Here is a 20,507-nt window from a genome sequence, read left to right on the forward strand (position 1 = left end):
TGCTATTATGGTTACTTGTAGACCCCCTGCTAGTAGGAAAAACGTTTTTCTCTGCTATTCAGAAGGTTTGCTCAATTTTCTTTGTTCGTTCCCCAAGCCATTTTTTATTCTGGGCGGTACAAACATTGACCCACCCAAATGTGATAGCTATGCAATCGAGTTCAATAATCTGTTATTCGCTTACGGTTGCTCGAACACTGTGACACTGTCCATCCGAATGACCTTGGAAACATCAAGTTTTATTGACATATGTATGGCAAACCTCAACGCTAGGGAAGTGACGTCTGGTGTTTTTACACTAGGGTGACCACCTTCCCGCTAGCGAAATGCGGGAAACGCTGAATTTTTTTTTTTTTTTTGGTGTGTGGGGGGGGGGGGGGGGTGTTGTAAAAGAAGAACGGTATTATATTTTGGCTGCGGCAACTGCAAAAACGAACTTAAGGCGCAGTCGGGCTAATGGAAATTTACCACGCTGCCTTTTCACCCAATAGACTGGGGCAGGTGTAGTAAAATTATTTTTCCGCCTTCTGCCCCAGTCTCAGGTTAAAAAAACACATGGAAAAGATAACTATTCGAGGAAATTTATCAACACACGCCACGAAATACGGCTCTGCTAACACATTTGATGTCCTGTCTTGTCTGAAAGCATATCATACAGCTGCAAATATTATTGCGACAATTAAGCTCAAATAATTTGTCACTACAAGTGACATTGCCTGAGTTGAAAACATAGAATCGAGTGCAACAGAACTCAATGCGTCAGAAGGATAGAAGAAGCAGTAAATCTTTAACGGATTCTCGTTCCCTTTCGATTCGTATTTTTAACAACATGCTCCGACACAAATTTCGAATCTCACGTTGTTGTTTTTGACCGTTGTGAGTTGCAGTCTCCTTGCCTTGTGTTATCGTCTTTACTAAAAAAAGAAAACAAAAACTTTCCACGAAAACCTTTTCGCATTCATGCAGCACGATTTGAAAATAATTCAAATAGTTTATTTTGAACTTTTGGTGAGCAATTGTCTTTTGCAATGTTTTGCCACCAAGGGAAGAGAGGCACAACGACGCATGCGCGTCAGATCTCCTGCAAGAATGACGGTCGCTTGCCAGAGTGCTTGGATAGAAAATAGTGTACCGTCGCGATTGACACGTTCAACAGCAACCTCCGCGCTTCCCCGTGTCCCGTTGTTTGGCAGCGCCATGAGCTGCGTAGTGAGTGTTACGACATTGTGAAATGCGGGAAATTGTGAAGACTTTGATATCTTTTGCGGGACGCAGGAGACAAGCCCCCAACGCGGGACAGTCCCGCGAGTCGCGGGACGGGTAATCAACTCTAATTTACATATGATATCAGCGACCGCATGCCCGGTTTTTCTTTAACACCTTTCTCACGGGACAAAAATACAGCTGAACGTGAAATATACTCCCACCGACGAATAAACGACGAACCACAGGAGAATTTTCGCGTTTTGATCCATCAAACGCGATGGGAAAGCGTTCTTTTAGAACGCGACCCAAACCTTGCTTGCGCAAACTTTTCTCGAAAATTTAAGATTTGCTACGACACTGCATTTTCCCTTATACAAGAAAATAGGCGTAAAAATAAAGTCCGAAAGCAGTGGATCACCAAAGGCTTATATAGACGAATTAAGAAAAAGTATAAGATGTACCACAATTTCGTGAACTGTAGAGACAAAAACCTTCTCACCATTTTAAAAAAAGCAAAAAAGCAAAAAAAAAAAAAAAGAAGCAAGGAATAAAATGAATTCTGATCTCAAGAATGCAAAGTCAGTATATTATCAAAGTATATTTTCAAGTGTGTACAATAACCCTCGAAAGATATGGGAAACTGTAAACACAATCACTGATAGGAAGAGACGTGTTCAAGGTATACAACATATTGCTGTCAATGGAAGAAAACTTAAGTGTCCAGGTGATGACGAATCTGATGAATATGCACTTTATTAACGTTGGTTCACCAGACGCCAGTCTTCGAAACTGAGTAAACTCTTTTCACATATAATAAATCGCACTTTAGAAACTGGTATATTTCCAGACGAACTAAGGAGTTACCCCGGTCTACAAAGGAGGAGCACAACCTCTTCAGAAATACAGACCAATCTCGGTTTTGCCTATTGTTTTAAAACTATTTGAGGGGGTTATAAACATTAGGCCAGAGGAATTTTTGTTTAAACACGGTGTAATAAATAAATGTCAATGCAGCTTTCAAAAATCAAAATCAGCAGAAGAAGCACTAGTTGAGGTAAAAGATAAAATTATAAATAACATTGAAAATAAACTGCACACCTTAGGCCTGTTCCTAGATTTTAAAACAGCATTCGATACTATTCTACACGACTTACTACCAATCAAACTTCAACAATATGGCATACGTTGGGTTGCCTTGACCTTTATAAAAACTACCTTGAAAATCGCTCGCGGTTCGTACACACCAATAACGTTTGCTCAACTATACTCAAAAATAAGCACGGGGTTCCACAGGGGTCTATACTAGGAACCTCATTATTCCTTCTTTACGTTAACAATATCACAAATGTTCTAAAATCCCCGGAGCTTATCATGTACGCGAACGATACTAATGCATTTTTACTTCAGCTTCTGAAGCATCCCTAGAATCAATGACAAACAGCTATTTGAATTTAGTTCGACGTGAGCGCGTTGGTTAAGTTAAATAAAAACAGAAAGAATAAACATAGGGACGGACAGAACAGCACCTCTCTATGTCCGTCTCTGTGTTTATTCTTTCGGTCTTTATTTAGCTATTTGAAGCATATCTCGTATGGCTTCAAAACAATAAATTAAAACTAAATGCAAAGAGAGCAAAATCTATAATTTTCTATCCTGTAAATAAACTCGACAACACTAAGGTGATTATATGTTTTAAGAATGAGATTACAGGAGAAGGTTAGCGAGCAAAAATTTCTCGGCGTAGGGTTCAATCGCGAATTAGATTGGAATACTCGCATAAACAGGCTAAGCACCGAGTTATCTAGAGCCGTTAAATGTATATACAAGATACAAAATATTATACCCCTTTGGCTAAAAAAAAAATGTATTACTCACTATTTTCCTAAAAACTGTATTACTGTATTTTAGTCTGGGAATGACATCGACCACAAATTATAATAGACTGGCCGTCCTACAGAAAAAAGTTCTACGACTTTTTGAAAACCATAAAGATAACGCCCAAGATCTCCCCACCGGACCATTATTCAATAAACATGGCCTACTCAAAGTCAATCAAATCTTAATTAATTTAAGGCAGTGGTTCTCAAATGGGGGTCCGCGGACCCTTTGGGGTCCGCGAAGGCATTGTAGGGGTCCGCGAAGCGCTGCCTCATCAGTCAAGCCCGGCAATAACAGTTGTCTTTTTTTCGGGTCGAAAAGAGATGTTTCAGTTTTCGGGCGAGTTTTCTTGTGTGTATGTCAATAACAGAAGTCTACTTTACACTAGCCCTTAGTTATATCTATTTATTAAATTATTATCGCTTTAACTAATACTTTTCCCTCTCCTTCATCACGAACGGGGTCCTCCATCATCTCCGCCGATCCACATGGGGCCCGCGAAATATCGATGGTTGAGAACCACTGATTTAAGGGGGACTCACCTCATCAGATTCCTATGGGACTTACTATTTCATGACTAGCTGTCTTAAAAATCATCACAGAAAAGCAACGAGCGTTTTACAGAGTCATGTAAGTGTTCTTAACGGCATGGATTACTTAGTTTTTAAATATATCAATTATGCATTGAAATAAAAAATAAACTGTGAAACCATTTTTTCTCATTGAAATGCATTAGGAAATCAGAAAATATTTTTTTTAAATAAATGCGGCGCTATAGTCAATTTTAGACAAATCCACACTGTGCAAAGTGTATTCTAGATCACAGACGTGAAATAATATTTTCCAAAAATTAAATTTCAGAGCATTTGTTCACGAAACTGTCACGACAAACTAGCTAGTTCAGCTAGTTTGCCCTGGATGGCGCTCGCTGTCTAGAAAGAGAGTTTTTTTGTAGTTTGCTCTTGTCGTTGTAGTATATTCTTGTAAACTTGAGATGAGGCTCCGCCCATGTTGCTCCTCCTTTTTACAGCTCGCGTAGACCGTCGAGCTGAATGTGTGGCGCGTTTCGTTGTTCCCCGTTTCCTCACAGCAGTTGTTGTTTTTTTGCTTTTTTTTTTTTTGTGAGGGGGGTGGGGGGATGTCACTTTATCAGTTCTGTCCCGCGCGTCTCGGAGCAACGGGCTGGTACTGCGCTGGTATGGAGGGCGGCAAAGTGAAGGGCCTGGTGCCCTTGTCAGCTTGACCCAACAACGGACACTTGGTTGCTTGCTTGTTGCTGGTCGGATAAGTTTGTGCGTCAGTCGCCGCGTGGAAAAAAATTATGCCTTGTGATCAGGGCGTTGAAAAAAAAAAATATTTTGAAATATAAATACAGCAAATGCGACTGCGCGGAAGTGTTCGCCAAGCCCGGTGTAGTCCATACCTTTTTGTACACAACCATAGATACTAAATGCGGTTAAATCTTTGGCGGCGATCATGTTGTTCATTAAACGACGTTTCATCGGCTAATTGGTATGTTCCGTCGACAAATCTTTTCGTCCGAACGAAACTGCCTTCTTTCGTTTCATGGACACAATTTGGAACGTTTCGTAAAAAATATGTTTTCTTGTACGCGTGCGTGCGTGCGTGCGTGCGCGTTCGCGTGCGCGTGCGGGCTAGCGCCTACATAAGTGTGTGCGTAGTGCGTGACGGCGCTTACACGTGCGTTCTTGCGAAGGCGCGCGTGCATGCATGTGAGGGTGCACATCCGTGTACGATCATAAACGGGCGACTATGCATGCACGTGCGTGTGCGCGCGTGTAGACAGCTAGAAAATTATATTGTTTGTTTTATTATTAGTTCTCTAAGTGTGAGCGTACATTTATAGATTGGAGTCTTCAATTGTTGTCTGTAAATGCCTGCCGACTTTCATTTCTAAAGTGTTGGTATATTGTCCTAATGAGAAGTCCGACATCCCTCGTGAATTGGGCATATATTACACACAGATACTAAATAGGAATGTCTTAGCGCTGACAATATTTCGTCGGTGGATTTCGCCAGAGGGGGTAACAGATTGGATACATACGAGTGCCGCGCGGTGTTCTCCGAGTCTACTGTAGTACAAACCTTTTGTACACAACCATGAATCCGGTAAAACAATTCGGCGGCAATCACGCTGTGCAACGCTTCTTCGAAAGATCGGTCCGTCGACGCTGGAACCTTCCATCGACAAATCGTTTTGTCGTAATCAGACAGCTTTCATTTCATCGAAACACCTTGAAAGTTTCGATCAGAGATATGATTTCTTGTTTGTGTGCGTGTGCCGACATTTCGGTGTCCGGACGCACCGAAATCCCGCAAGCACGCATACAAGCAACTCCCTCCACCGAGTGTTTCTCCGGGCTCCCGACAACTTTCCAATTGACACCTTCTTCCACGAAGCAATATTTAAAAAGGTACCTAATAGATTTAATCAATTGAATAATTAGGCTCAATAAAAATATTGGCGCTTTGGGAAGAAGTCTGCTAACATACAGTTCGAGGTAGCTGGGGGACATTCTGTATCCTTGTGAGGAACGAGAAGTGGGTTCCCTCAAAAGTGTCTGTGTATTGCTCCAGCGAACATCTCCGGAGATGGAGAGGGAAAGTAAAGAGACGCCTGGAGGTCCCAATCTACCGCAGAGGGAAGGAACCGAGTCGCCGTCTTGGAAGACGGAGAGGGGGGGAAGGGGGGGGGGGGGGGGTGGGGGCTTTTGGAGTGGTTCTGGAAAGACGGGTCGCGTCGCCATGGTCGGACGGGAGCTTGCGGTTTTCGGCGTGCGAGGAGGACGCGCTGGGGTCCGTGCTGCTCTGCTTAGCAGCGATAGTTAGGATAGCTGCGTTACATACTTTGTCCAAATATTCCCAGTTATTTATTATTATAGTTATAAGATGAAAAGCGCTGAAAATACCCAAAACCGCGGAGGTGTATAAAATAAATATAGATTAAAAACAAACTTGGTGAAAGACAGATGGCAAGAATTGTCTGCCAATTTGGAGCAAAAGTAAACACATAACAATCCAAGCTATTTGAGTACAAGCGCGAGCTTTTGATGTAGCTACTTTTGTGGGACTTGTTTTGTACATGCGGGTTGCATAAAGAAAAACTTGAATTGCAAGAAATATAATTATTGCGTTCTTTGTTGCTTGCCTCAGTTATTTTCTAATGTTATTTCATATAGGAAACTGGACACGAGACGCTAAGGGTCATGTCCCGGCATGTTTCTTGGTAAATTTTGAAGATTCCCCAGATAGGTAGTTATGCACGCCTTCCTTTCACACACATACGTTTCCTTTTCTGGATGAACAGAGACCGCGTCTCCGCGGGCTGGCTGTACTTCGTTTCAGCTGAGCTCCGAGCGCAGCCAAAGGCTGGGGGACGGTTGACCACTGGGAAAACAGCGTTCGTACGCATCACGAAGTAGTTCGCAAAATTACAAGTTTAGAAATACTTTGTGTGCAAACACTGCACAATTTTGCAGTTGTGTCCTGCTAAGAACTAATTATAAAAAAATTAATGAAATAGATGACGTCCCTCGTTCTTCCTAATATAGTAGTAGATATTATTCGACGAAATACGCTTACCTGCTGGCAACACTGATCCTACTACTGGACCATGGAGAATAGAAGGGTAGGAGAGGGCATGACGTCAGCCGCGTAGCCTCCGCAAGCCATGCTGCCCTGACGCCTCGCCTCTTTCGCATTTTCCTCCTTACTCTCACCACACCACGTGACCGTAGCTAGCCTTCGTCTGGCTATGGTGTACTAGAATACACCACAACCTAGCCTTCGATCTGATAAAACCTACCGGACGGAGCGCGCGCAAGCCTGCAAGGAGTCCTTCTACAATCAACCATCCATCTCGCACGTGACATGTCACGCGCACCAATCGCCAGACAGATCTGCGGTCACGCTGGGCACAAAATCGTTTAAACTTTTTATGACTAGGCTTCACCAATATTGCAACGTGCCCCCTCCTAGTACTTCTAACCTCCTTGTACTGGACGCATGGAGAATAGAAGGGTAGGAGAGGGCATGACGTCAGCCGCGTAGCCTCCACAAGCCATGCTCCCCTGACGCCTCGGCTCCTTTCTCATTTTCCTCCTTACTGTCACTACATCACGTGACCGTAGCTAGCCTTCGTGTAGCCTTCGATCTGATAAAACCTACCGGACGGAGCAGGCGCAAGGAATCCTAAAATAAACCATCCATCTCGCACGTGACATGTCGCGCGCACCAATCGCCAGAGAGATCCGAGGTCACGCTGGGCACAAAATCGTTTAAACTTTTAATGACTAGGCTTCACCAATATTGCAACGTGCCCCCTCCTAGTACTTCTAACCTCCTTGATTTTTCCGTGTTTTTTTCCCGTGTACTCAATGGCCGAACCTTGGGCTTCATGTACACTTCAAGTTCGACGCTTTCATTGCCAAGTTGCTGACATCTCTTGGTTTTCTGCTTTTCTAATTACCACCGACAACGCAAGATAAGAAAGACACGTTTGGGCGTCAGGAGCAAGATCGTAATGAATGTGTACTCTTTGTCGGGAGTCTCAAACATCGTCGTACAGCGAAATTGTTTAACGAACATCGGAGCTAACAGACTTTGGGAAATCGACGAAAAGTTGATCCGCCGATGGAGGGAAACGCTTTCCGATGGAAAACAAGTCAAAATCGTGTATGGAGGCGGCGGTCAGAGGCAAAAGTAATTTAAAACCATGAGGTGTCGGTGGACCGCCTAGAAAGGCGTACTCCAGTGCGACCGGAGATACGCGGTTTTTGTTGCTGTTATGCGTTTGCGGAGAAAACGTTACCAACTTCCCTGTTCCAGCTCCGGCCGTCCTCTGCCGGTAGTGCGACGAACCCCCGCGAAGCGCAGCAGCCACCGCACTGCACCGGAGTTTTATTTCGGGACGCGAAATGGCATTTTTAATTATGTAGCAGACGGTGCCGTCGATACTCCCGTAGCAGATGAAATGTCTCTCTTCGACTCCTCTGCACCTCTGCGCTGATTCCGCGCGGGGTGATATACGAAGTGCGGGCGAAGTCGCGGCTTTTTATATCTGCAGACCAGTTTTTAAATGACAAAGTCAGAGCATAAAAACAGAACAAAAAAGAGCAATTAGGTCAAGAGATAAATTTATAAAGTTGGCATCACTAGCCACACCAGTGTCCCACCACCAACTAGCACCTTCCACTTCCAGGGCCTTCTTTTTCCCTTTCCCGTAAAGGGGAAAGGGGAAAAGGGACAAGGCTCACGCTAAAGAGGGGGATAGCCGCTTTGTTCCCTCAAAAAGGCCCCCGACTAGTTTCCCCGATCCTCCGTGCCAAGTTTGGACAAACTCTCAAGGTCGCCGGAAGATGATCGCGGGAGCGCCCCCCTCCCCACCCCTCTTTCCCACCATGTCCACACCACCCTATTTCAAGACGTCACAGCCCAAGCGGCGAGGATTGGTTAGACTGCTTGTCTGTCACTTTGTCCCCACCCGTGTTTTCTTGCGTGTTTTTACTTCGTCCGGCCAAACTCCAGCGCCATCTATGAAAAAGAGCGGACATGACGGTACCGGGTGAGTCGCCCTTAAGGTATTACAAAAAATAAGCAACGAAAAACTTTTCATGATTTCGCCAGATGACAGTAAACATCACACACTTCGACACACCCATAGACGACCTCCTGAAATACGCACCAATTACGGAAGACAAACGAAACATTTTCAAGTGTCCAAAATTTTAAATAGTACAGAAGGAATAATTGAATTTAGATATAATCTACCACAATTAAAAAAAATAAAAGAAATCTTTGTGGGCAGTGACGCTGCGTTAGGAAACCTATGCAATTTCATAAATCATATTCATATTTGATATTTGGTATTTATGTATTTCGCTCAAACTTTTAACCTCTTTCGGACAAAACTGTTGTGCGGTTGCTTGTTTTACTTGCTTCTATATACCCGTGCTTACATCAGGTTGTCTTTTTTACTGTATTACAATGCTGTGCTAGAGCTGTAAGGGGGCAGAGACCTCGTCAGGCATCACGCCTTTAGTCTCTGCCCACCTCCCGGTCAATCCGGAAAGAAAGAATAAAGAAAGAAAGAAAGAAAGAAAGAAAGAAAGAAAGAAGGAAAGAAAGGAAGAAAGAAATAAACAAAGAAAGTAAGAAAGAAAGAAAGAAAGAATTGGACACCTTTGTAGTGTTTGCGTGATTTGAACGCATCTCTATATGTTTAAACTTATTTACCAAATTTACCCCCCACCCTTCTTTCTTTTTTTTTCTTGCTGTAAAAATGTAAACAAAATCTATGCTGCGTTGCAGTCGGATGTGTTCGCGCGGTTGAATTGTCGCCGGCTGTCGTTCTTTGCCACATTGCTTACACAATTCGCACACTTCTGTCCGTAACATCGATTGTTCCCCATTCTGGGCTCTCAATTCATATAATTTCAGCTGGTTTAACATTGAAACTCAAAAAATTTATTATGCACCAGTGCTCTATAGCTGCAGACAAATTTCTCGCCGCCACAAAAGCTGGAAGTTCTACGCAAGGGTGATGTACATCATTTTGAAGCCCGAAAATTTGCGAATTACTTTAACACCATTCGCAAGTTCTACTTGTTTAGCGATTCCTTATAAACAAAAGCCCCGGTCGACCTTGAGTGACCTTTGCGTCTTACTGGGCTGCGCTCAACAAAATTAAATCAGTCACTTTTATAAATATTTGGAGCTCGTAATTTTCTTTTTTGAAGCTTGGAATGCTTATTAATGCTACACCCCCCCCCCCCCCCCCCCCCCCAGTTTTGTCCGTCCGTCCATGTATTTCTCACTAAATTTTGCAGAGAAATCGATGTCACGTGACCTATGCACGAATTCAGTTTTCCCGCAAAATTTATCGGGAAGTTTGTTGCCGCATGACCTGATGTCATGGTGCCTACAGACCAATTCAGTTTGCCTGCTAAAATTAAAGGAACGTATAAAGTTATAAAACAAGTTTACACGCAAGAGATTAATGCTTAACGGACGAGTATACTTTGGTCACACTAGTGCCAGTAAGCTTGTCTGAAGGAAGATTCCAATGCAGTATCAAGGCAAGTCCCCTTTAATATATACACTATATACATCTCTTGCTTTAAACCAAGTATTTTTGTTCCAAAACGTTAACGTGATGGGATTTATCCAGATATACTCTTGATTATCTGGTGTAACCTTGACGAGTGTAATTAGCGATAGTTAGGCTTGTGAGCTTAGTATATTTTTGATTGTATACACAATATATAAAGGTTATAAACAATAATTTTCTTCATGACCTTTCTTAGAGCCGTTTTGTGTACATGTCTCTTCTATTTATTTCCTGTTATATCTCTTAAATGTTATTTAGTTAATTTAATATTTCTGGTAATGCCCGGCTTGAAAAAGCAAGCAACCATATTTGAGCCTTTGAATTGTCTGAACTACTCCAGAATAAATGAAACGAAATAGGTCAAACGTTTTAACTAAGACAACAACGAGGCATGGTTCGAAACTCAAGGAGTAAGAATATCCGCACTCCTCCTTCGTGGTTTGCGTTATCACCTTTTCCTGCTTTGCGGGAATTTGCCATCACGTTCGAGTGACTATGCACGGCGTCATATATCACCCTAAAATAGCAGCCAAAGTCCGGAAATCCCGTGTTTCCTCTGTAAGAATGATAGCGAGGCACCATCCGTTCCTCTTTCTCTCTCTCTCTTCCGGTAGTTGCACTTCAACCTAATCTAGAGTCAGATCTGCCTTTGGTGACGTTTGTGCGAGAAAGCCGTGGAGGTCTTTCAATGCCCACACCCAAAAGGCCACTAAGAAAAGACAGAAAGAAAAAAAAAATAACATCCGTGGTTTAAATATTTTCGCCCACAAAAAATTATCTTCCACCAATTTTTGTAGGCGAAAATATATAAACCACGGATGTTATTTTTTTTTCTGTCTTTTCTTTACACGCAATGAAACCTTCCCTGTATACGCTGCGTCGGCGTACATGCGTAATTATGGAAACTTTTCCAACAATTCCTCGATACACAAAAGCAATCACCGTCCTCTAATCTGGACGGCCGATAAGCGCGCTGTGGCTGAGTTGCTGTCGGCGCGGCGCACGCGTAGACGCTTACTTTCACGCGTGTCTTACCTTTGTGCACGCGCAGTGAGCCCCCGCAGTACGCCGTGCAAGTTCGTCTGCTCCTTGCGTGCCTCGTGCGTTTGTTTACCCTCTAAACGCTCCCACGTACTTTTGTTTCCTCGCGACCTCAACAAATGACGCTGCTCACTTATAGTCGCCTCGTCCTCGCGCGTTCTATGCGCCATCTCCTGTGGCCTTTAGATTGGCGTTCTCCTCCTTGTGTACAGCAGGTCCGCCAAAAGAAGCATTTTGGAGCACTTGCTCGCTGTATGAATTTCGTCAGAGTGCCATGATCAAGCTTTCTCCCGCCTGGGTTCCTGTGACATAGAAATAGTACAAAACGTCGTACTTGGCCTAATTTTACCGAGTACGTGCGGTGGGAAGAATCCGTACAAGTGATTGCTAGAAAGCTATCAATAGGCTTAGGCACAATTTACAGGCAAAAGCAAAAACAAACAAAAAAACATTGCCCGAGTTGGTACTCTGTCTTATCTATAACTGTTTGATTTATGCTTATTTTAATATATTAAAATATAATAAAATATATAATATAAAAATATATACGAAGATATATTTTTATATATATAAGATATATATAGATATATAAGAGGAAACACCATTGTTTAAAATATTCAAGTTATCGATGTATTTCAGAAAATAGTAACTCGTCACCATGTGCAATCAGATGTGTAACTTCCACACAACACCGTTATTACGAAAATTGGGTAACATTCAAATAACAAACTTCTATTATTACGAGCTTGCTGCAACATGCAAAGGAGGTTTGCAACAATCCAGTTAGAAAACTTCATTCTCTTCATTCCCTGTAATAAAAAAAGAAGCTTTATGTCTTTCGTTATGAATATGTCGGGATGGTACCGCGCACGAGCACAACCTCAGGAAATCAGATGCGTAAACATACCTCCCCTTAGGTTTCTAAATGTATTTTATTACCGAGTATTAAGCTTAGATGTGTATTCATTAAATATATACGTTTCGTATTTGTCAAGTAACTCTTGCATTTTCTTGTCTATTCAATTTAACGCAGGGTATGTTTATTAGTCAATTTTCATGGACGTCTGTAACGTATAGCTGTAAAGAAGAACCTACACCCGAAAAGCATTACGTCCAAAGGCAACCTATAAGAAAGACCTCAGGATTTGAATTCACCACCTTGAGATTGTGAGCCAAGCTGACTGAGCTTTCCAACTTAGTCAACTATGTTGACTGAGCTATCCAGGGGTTCGAACCACGTTCGTCCGCGTTGCAGCCGCCTGCGTTTTCGACTCCACCATGCACGCGGCAAAGACTGAGCTATCCAGGGTCGGTGGTCGAAGCACGCAAAAGCAAACTCATTTGCGCAACTCTTGAAGGTGCGGTCTCGCACTTCGCGGTCTCTCCTCATACGCTGCGCCATCTCACGGCGTGTGCCTGAAACGAGAGCGAATCTTCGGTAGGCGGGGCCGTTCAGACGCTCTTCTCTTCTATCCTGGAAGGCCCATCACACTTTCACACCTTCTGCGCTTAACAGCCTTAGTCAGCATGATCAAGCTCGTATAATTTTTTGTCTTCGAGTTGACGACTGTTTTGGCTGTTTTTCACGAAGGAGATGACTTTCTCAAGCAGTTTTGTGTTACTTCTTCGTTCGCCTGGAACTCCCGTTCAGTCGGTGCGAATGCGAATTCCACCCAAATGCTGACTCTGCGCTTGTGTCCAATCTCTCTCCTACGTGCGCCTTCCTTAGTGAAACAGACAATTTAAGAACCACGGCCTAAAATTATAGTCAGAGAGAGTTTAAGAAACGGAGGGCACTGCTTACAATGTTTCCGCGCATTATATTGTAAGTCGTCCATCAGCGCTCGTCGAGGCTGCAACCTTATGGGCTGCGGAGCGTAGTAAGCGGCATAGAACTCACGACACTTCGCCTTTTTCAAGCTGGCAGCTACTGGAGCAGGTGGTTGCTAACGCATAATTGCATTCTTACGCAAGATTACTATGGTTTAGCTTCGAAGAATAAGTGAGTGAAGCGTACATGGTTCATGAGAGTTGGCCGGCTGCCAGACACCTGCGCTGCGAGCTCCGCCAAACAAACAATGCAACTGTAAAAAAAAAAAAAACCATAGGAAGGAGGATTTGGAGACGCTTCGAGAAGGCTTCGACAGCTACAAAAAGTTTCAAAACACCAACATAAAAAAAGTGGCCGAAATCGCCGCGGCCGCCAAGCTGATTCTCGAAGAAATTTCGGGCAGCGGATATCACACAGCATGCTTAATGCAGCCTCTCCGAACTTTTCCGCGGGGTGAACATTCTCGAAAACCCTCTTCTCCCTGGTGCAAGCAGATCAGGTAACTTAAGGCGCGTTCACACCGGCGATGCGATTTAGTCGCGCAAAAACTTTCATCGCAAAAGTCGCTTTTGCGACAAAAGTCGCTCGCGACTGCTCGAATCGCGTCGCTTCTTTTCCGAGATGGTCGCCATCCCGGAAAAAAAGGGACGCGATTCGAGCAGTCGCGAGCTGACCCGATTTTTTGCGATGCGATCTAGTCGCGGAGCGGCTGAGCCAATCAGCGGAGTTCGGAGCGAGAGTTTTCCAGAAGCGACTCGCTCATTCACACCGGCGATGTAAGCATTCGCACAATGCAACAAAATCGCATCACAAAAAAAAAAAAAAAAAAAAAAAAAAAAATTAGATGGTCACATTGGCGTGCGCGATGAGTGAGTCCAACGCCTTCGTTGGCGAGTCGTTTCTCGAAAACTTTCGCTCCGAACGCCGTTGATTGGCTCAGCCGCTCCGCGACTAGATCGCATCGCAAAACGTCGCGTCAGCATGCGACTGCTCAAATCGCTTCACTTTTTGGCCGCGATGGTCGCTTTTGCGATGAAAATTGTCGCGCGACTAGATTGCATCGCCGGTGTGAACGCGTCTTTACCATCAGAATTTCTTGTGACGCAACCTAGTCGCATCGTGCGGCTGCTTTACATCGCCGGTGTCGCCATTAGTGTGTGCACGAGGGACGTGCGCGCGATGCGGAGAAAACGACAGAGCCATTTCGTTGTTGTAAATACATGTTGTGCCTGCAGGGTCGACGACACCGTGCGCTTATGGCCGGTCAACGTCCAAGGTTGGTGCAGGTACCATGGCACTAATGCTAAAGCATTAAAGAAAAAGAGAATGTGGCGAAACCGACACGGTGTCGCGTGCCTCGAAGGCTTAGGGTTGAGTCAGCGTTCGCTGTAGACCTGATAACACACAATTCTTAATATGGCAGTTTGATCGATAGATCGAAATAAAACTACAATCTCGCCCTTTCTCCCTTTTTGTAAATTTTTATATAAAGACAAATGAGTCTGAAACACACTAGCTTTTAAAAGACATGTTTTATTGCTCCCTTGTTCAGTTTTCAATCAAGATGAGTTTTTATTTTTTTCCTTCACAGGCCTGTGCTCCCCGATACGTCTACTTCTCGGTGAATCTGCGGCGGCGTGAACCAGTGGGCACGTGCTTCGTATCGCAGAGCTACTTCGCGGGCTTCCAGGAATACTCGCCGTGCAGGACGTGTGAGTAGTCAGACCTCCCTCTTTCCCATGCGTCGAGGATCACATGTTTGTTGGTAACCGATGATCTGTGACTTGGCGTCCGCTTCGTGGGACTGAAGAAACATGTGTAAAAGCAAACAGAGACGAACACGAACGGGCACGGACAAGCGCGCCCAACCAGATATTCATCATTCGGGCCGCTAGGCGGTACAAAGCTCGCAGGTTTATCTCAGCCATCGTGGCCGGCTGGATAAAACCGCGTGTTACAAAATTTCTATAGAAATCTTATAGAAATACTATAGAATTCCCCTAGAATTTTACGTGACATCATGAGGTCACGTGATTGGGACACCACTGTGTCACGTGACATGGCGTATATGTTTCATTCGTTCTAGCTGCCTGGGGAGTCCACAGGCAGGGCTCCTGTCAAGCGGGCTTCTCTGCAGCGATTACGCAGGTGAGGCAAAGTATGCGGCGAGTAGACGCGCATTCTCAATAATCTGACTTGCAACGAGCCAAAGAGCTTTGCCGAATACCCCTATACGTTTCCCTTTTCCTCTTATCAGTTTGAAACACAACAGATTAGCATATAAGGGAAGCTTCAGGCACACAACTAAAGCTGCCCTTATTTGACATCTCTTCAACTGGTCTTTGTTTCTCAATCACCAAGGAAACCATGGTGCGCTGTTGGCCCTGAATTTTCAAAATCTGCTAGTTTTTCGAAATATTTTTGTGATTTTGTGCTCTTTCCCTCTGTGGACAACAGAAATAAGATACACCCTCTCTCGACATAATCCAGTATTTTACCACAAATTAGTGATGGGCATGGAGATTTTTAAATGTATCAAAAAATGAACGAAAGCGAGAGAGTCAAGATGACATTATTAAATACATTCACACTGAATCGTTTATTTGACTCATTTTCTCCCCAATGCAGGACGGACGCCGTCTTTACATGGGTGCTGTAGGCAGCTGGTACTGGCAAGGTACGTTTCCTAGCGTTATAAAAATGGTATTATATAACGTAATCTCAAGGCTTAAATAACAGTACGAAGCATAGTATCTGGAATATATAGGGGTGCCTCAAAGGGCGTTTGACAGGACAATATGAAGTATTGCTTCTCTTTCACGTAATTGTAGGCCACATCTTGGATGAATTTTGAAAACCCCTTAAAATTGCAATGGGGGAAACCACGTTCAGAGTGAGCCTTCATAAAAAAAAACAGAATGCTATAGATATAAGAGAGGCCCTGGAACACTAAAACAAGGATGTTAGTTGTTTAAAAAAAAACATTGACAGCACGGATTGCAATTTGTTTCAAAAACGGTTTTGTTTGTCGCATATTGTAGTTCTTTGAGTTCCTTCGCAGATGGGCCTGATCGATCTCGACGCGCGCGATACGGACAGTGGTAAATGCATTTATTAGAATAAAACGCTAGTTTTTTTTTCTTCCGTGCATACACTTCGTGCAGCACCGAGGACAAACTAAAAAGACGTCACTTTACGTTTATCGTAGCTTTTAGATGAAAACGCTGGATTTCCACCATCTCACCTGCGAGCACACAAATACAGTTCTTACAAGTTTTGTTTTTGAAAGGCTCAGAACAAAGGTGGAATGATGATGGTATCGAAGTTCCCTTGAGCCTTGAAGCGGGTTTTAGGTTCGGATTCTTCGAAATGTCACGTGTCTTGATACTATGGGAACTCAAACTTCTTTTAGCGCTTAGTATGTGAAATAGGTTCTGACAGGATGGAAATGGCAAGGAGGAGTTTAACTTGTCCCGCCTCCAGCGCGGGCTTCTTACCTTCGAGAATGCTTCGACGTCTCGTGGGCCTCGAGCATGCACGCACTGCGGAAGCACGACAGAAGGCGACGAGCACGTGCTGGAGGCCTGGCGTCTAAAAGAGACCTCTGCCGTTTTCATCCTTTTATTGAGTGCTGAGTCTGATGTTCTAAGATCTGAGGCAGCGCCTTTGTCCGCCCGTGGAGGCAGGTCAAGTGTTTTCCCAGGACCTGGCGGTGAGGGAGAACCATTACAACACCTCAGAGTCCCCGTCCGAACACGACGACAGCTTCCTCGGTGAGTCATTTTTGCTTTCGTATCCACACACTTCGAGAGATCGTGGACAAACGTTAAAAAGGTCATCATTCACTTCTCTTTTTTTCGCTAGCAAAGTCACTATTGGCGACAAGGCGTTTCAGTGGCGCCCCTTTATGGGGCCTATCCGCGAAGTCATGGCCAAGATGATCAGTTGTGAATTAGATGTCCAGTGATGTGCGCAAAAACATGGTGAAAGTTTGGAATTGTGCCGTTCTTAAATTAACACCGTCACAAATTACAGTCTGTTATTACACTAAATTCCATCGATTAAAAGAGATGTAACTTTAGTAAAGACGTGATCGTAAGCTTTTGACCAATACCACAACGATGCTTTTGGCTGCGCGTTTCGTCAATGCCGTTGAGAAGGGTAAATCTATAATGTAACAAATATTTTAGCTTTAATGTCCAACCGTTTATTAAGAATAACTGTATAAGCGTATGGCAAGCGTGTGAGCGTATGGCGTGCTTCAGTAGAGTGCACGCTCACGCTGAAGGCTCTAAAGCACGTTTGACAGCATTGTCGTGGGGATTTATGTCTTACCGCATCTCGCAAGTTGTGCGCACTTCTGTCGAAGGCGCGGGTGCGAGTACACGTTGTCACTTCTCCTACTGCCTTCCGGACTTGTTTTAGTCACGGTTCACGTGAAATTGCAACTACTCGTTCGATCGTTTTTTTTTTTCTACAGGTTACTCAACAGCCGTGGGCGAATTCTCTGGGGACAATGACCCCGACGTGGCGGTTGGAATGCCCCGTGGCCACGAGCTCGCAGGCAAGGCGAGTGACCTGCCCGCAACCCTCGACAGAATTTCTTACGCAAGCGCCATGGCTTAGCGGTCGTCCATCAAATTAGCCTATCTGCCCTTCGTCTCTAAGTCTGCGCTTGACTATAAGTGTATAAACACGCCTCCTTTTTTTTAAATAGACGGACGTTGAAACTCAGAGCTTATTTTCGGAACATGAACCAAACTTTTCAAACACTTTCGTTTGGTTGCAGTCGAGTGCGTCACAACCTCTTGCGATCGCTTGCGACGAGAAAACACATCGACACTATCTATCCAATTGTCTTTAACCTCTTGCGAGTTGAGTATGTTTCCCAAATTGTTTCGAATCATTCTTTCACCCCGGACTTAAAAAAACCTTTATCAATGTTATAAAAGACAATTTCTCATATATAGTACTTACATTTGACCTTGCCAATGATACAACACGTTCACTGTAGTTAAATGCTGTCCCAGAACTACATCATAGATGGCGCAAGCATGCCAGTAAGTGTGTTCTCTTGTGCTATGGGAGCACAAGACTGCATAAGGCTGCGCCACGCACTCGGTGGCAACGAAACGCAAGTGTGTGAGCCCGTCTCTAGACTACGTATATGTTTGTTAAACACATAGTATGACGTAATGCTGTTTTAAAAACACCTTAAATCGCACATATAGTATTTTCTCCGAAAATAAAAGAGACACTCGCGGAAAAGCATGGATTTATGATGAACCACAGTTTTGTCCCCCATATGATTCCATATTGAGGAAAGTATGACTGATGTTAATATAAGACAATGGTAATGATTCGCGTCACCCTACGAAGCCCTTTTAAAGAACCTCGACGAGACATATACCTATACATGACTGAAGTTTCTACGGAGGCATGACCAAAATCAGGGATCTTTCTAAACCAACCACCCACCGAGAACCGGCCGGTCAAGGATGGTCCTACTTCCGTCTTCGCACTCACGCGCGCTTTCAACACTAAACTCAGCTTTTGGGAAGTATTAAGCCATGTGTTGCAAACCTTTAATATAAACATGAAAAAGTGTTTTCACAGTTTTCATACCACAAAGGGAGTTTTACAATGCCAAAAGATGAACGACTGCTCTTTTTTTTCTAATTTAATTTTTAGTCTACCAAAAAAACACTCAATGGTAAAAAGAACATTACAATAAAAAAAGAGTACAAACCTGTTAAAATTGGCAGTTGGTGATCAGTAATTGTCGCGTTAGATGCTTTCCTTTGTTTGCAAATAAATTTGTTTTTTTCTGGTTTATTTGCAGGTAGTTCTCTACGACGGAAGGCTGAAACACTTAGGGAATCTGACCGGAGAACAGATGGGCTCGTATTTTGGCTACTCTGTAGCTTCTGCCGACATCAACGGAGATGGGTGACTATGCTCGCACTACACTTGATTGGTCACTCATGAAAAAAAAAGTGAAAGCCGTTTACAAATCCCTGTAACGCCGAATTGGAGCGCAGCTCTTGAGGAGGAGGAGTGAAGGGTACTGAGGGGAGGGTAGACCCCTCCTCCTCCCCTCATTGTTTAATATGCTCCGGGGGGGGCGGTCACGTGACCTCGGGGGGTCACGTGACCTCAGAGGGGTCACGTGACCTCAGAGGGGTCACGTGACCTGGGGGTCACGTGGGGGTCACCTTGGGGTCACGTGACCTTGAGATGACCTTGGGAGGGGTCACGTGACCTTGGGGAGGAGACCACGTGACCTCGGGGGTCACGTGACCTCAGAGGGGTCACGTGACGGGGGTCACGTGACCTTCAAAGGGTCACGTGGGGTCTTGGGGTCACGTGACCTTGAGATGACCTTGGGAGGGGTCACGTGACCTTGGGAGACGTGGGGTCACGTGACCTTGAGATGACCTTGGGAGGGGTCACGTGACCTGGAGGGGTCACGTGACCTTGGGATGACCTTGGTTACGGCGACGGCGACGGCGACGGCGACGGCGACGCCGCTCAAGCCGGGAACGGGCCCCTAAGAGCTGCGCTCTAAAAAAAAAAGCTTTAGTCGCTTCGTCTTTATCGCGATGACTAGACTAATGACCGACGTACATCTTTGGTGTCCTGCAAGCCAGTTAATCTTCTTAGCGTCCTCCAAGCTGCAAATGTAGCGAAGGAGGGAAAGGAGGGCTGCCTCCGCGTCCATTCTTTGCCCCAAGCTGGTCACCGGTCGTTGACGTAGAAAATGTAGCATTACGGCCTTGCTATCTACAAGGTGTTAGAGGAGGGCATGCCCTCCAACATCCTCTGTCATGCCGCCTTTCGACATTCTCCTCTGTTTTATGCCCTACATCGCCAAGCATTCATCCCCGTGCCCTCCTTCGCCATGTCGTCCCCCGCCATGCCCTCCTTCGCCATCCCTTCCTCCACCATGGCCTCCTCAAACACGCCCGCCTCCACCATGCCCTCCTACAATATGCCCTCCTCCAACATGCCATCCTCCGCATGGCCCTCCCCACTATGGTTTCTCCTAACATGCGTCCCTCAACATGCCCTCAACCGCCATGGCCTCTTCCACTACGCCCTCCTCCACCATGCCCTTGCATGCCATGCCCTCTCCCATTATGCCCTGCTCTGAAATGCCCTCCTCCGCTATGCTTTTCTCCACCATGGCCCCTTCCAACATGCCGTCCTTCAACCTGCCCTTGTCCATCATGCCCTTCTTCATAATGCCCTCCTCGAATGAGATAAGCGCAACATCTGGACCGCGCGACGTTTAACGCATAAAAACAACAGCCGTTCATTTTTAAACATTTTATAGAATTGAAGGCCGGCGATCAAATTTACTACGGAAATAGAAAGTTCTCTCTTAAAGGCACTAAGCTAAGCTTAAAAATTTCGTGGCCG

General features: G+C 44.7%; 1 protein-coding gene across 1 annotated transcript in view; it reads left to right on the forward strand.

Moving 5' to 3' along the window:
- LOC8038317 (integrin alpha-PS2) overlaps positions 1–20,507 on the forward strand; it is a 127,657-nt gene that overhangs the window by 83,517 nt on the left and 23,633 nt on the right. Inside the window, exons 4-9 of the mRNA XM_040223430.3 lie at positions 14,677–14,797; positions 15,172–15,233; positions 15,714–15,762; positions 16,772–16,858; positions 17,566–17,654; positions 18,928–19,034. Of these exons, the coding sequence (XP_040079364.1) occupies positions 14,677–14,797; positions 15,172–15,233; positions 15,714–15,762; positions 16,772–16,858; positions 17,566–17,654; positions 18,928–19,034 (515 nt within the window). The remainder of the gene's footprint in view (positions 1–14,676; positions 14,798–15,171; positions 15,234–15,713; positions 15,763–16,771; positions 16,859–17,565; positions 17,655–18,927; positions 19,035–20,507) is intronic.

The sequence above is a fragment of the Ixodes scapularis genome, unplaced genomic scaffold, assembly GCF_016920785.2.
Source record: "Ixodes scapularis isolate PalLabHiFi unplaced genomic scaffold, ASM1692078v2 PGA_scaffold5__190_contigs__length_132052651, whole genome shotgun sequence".
Taxonomy (NCBI): domain Eukaryota; kingdom Metazoa; phylum Arthropoda; class Arachnida; order Ixodida; family Ixodidae; genus Ixodes; species Ixodes scapularis.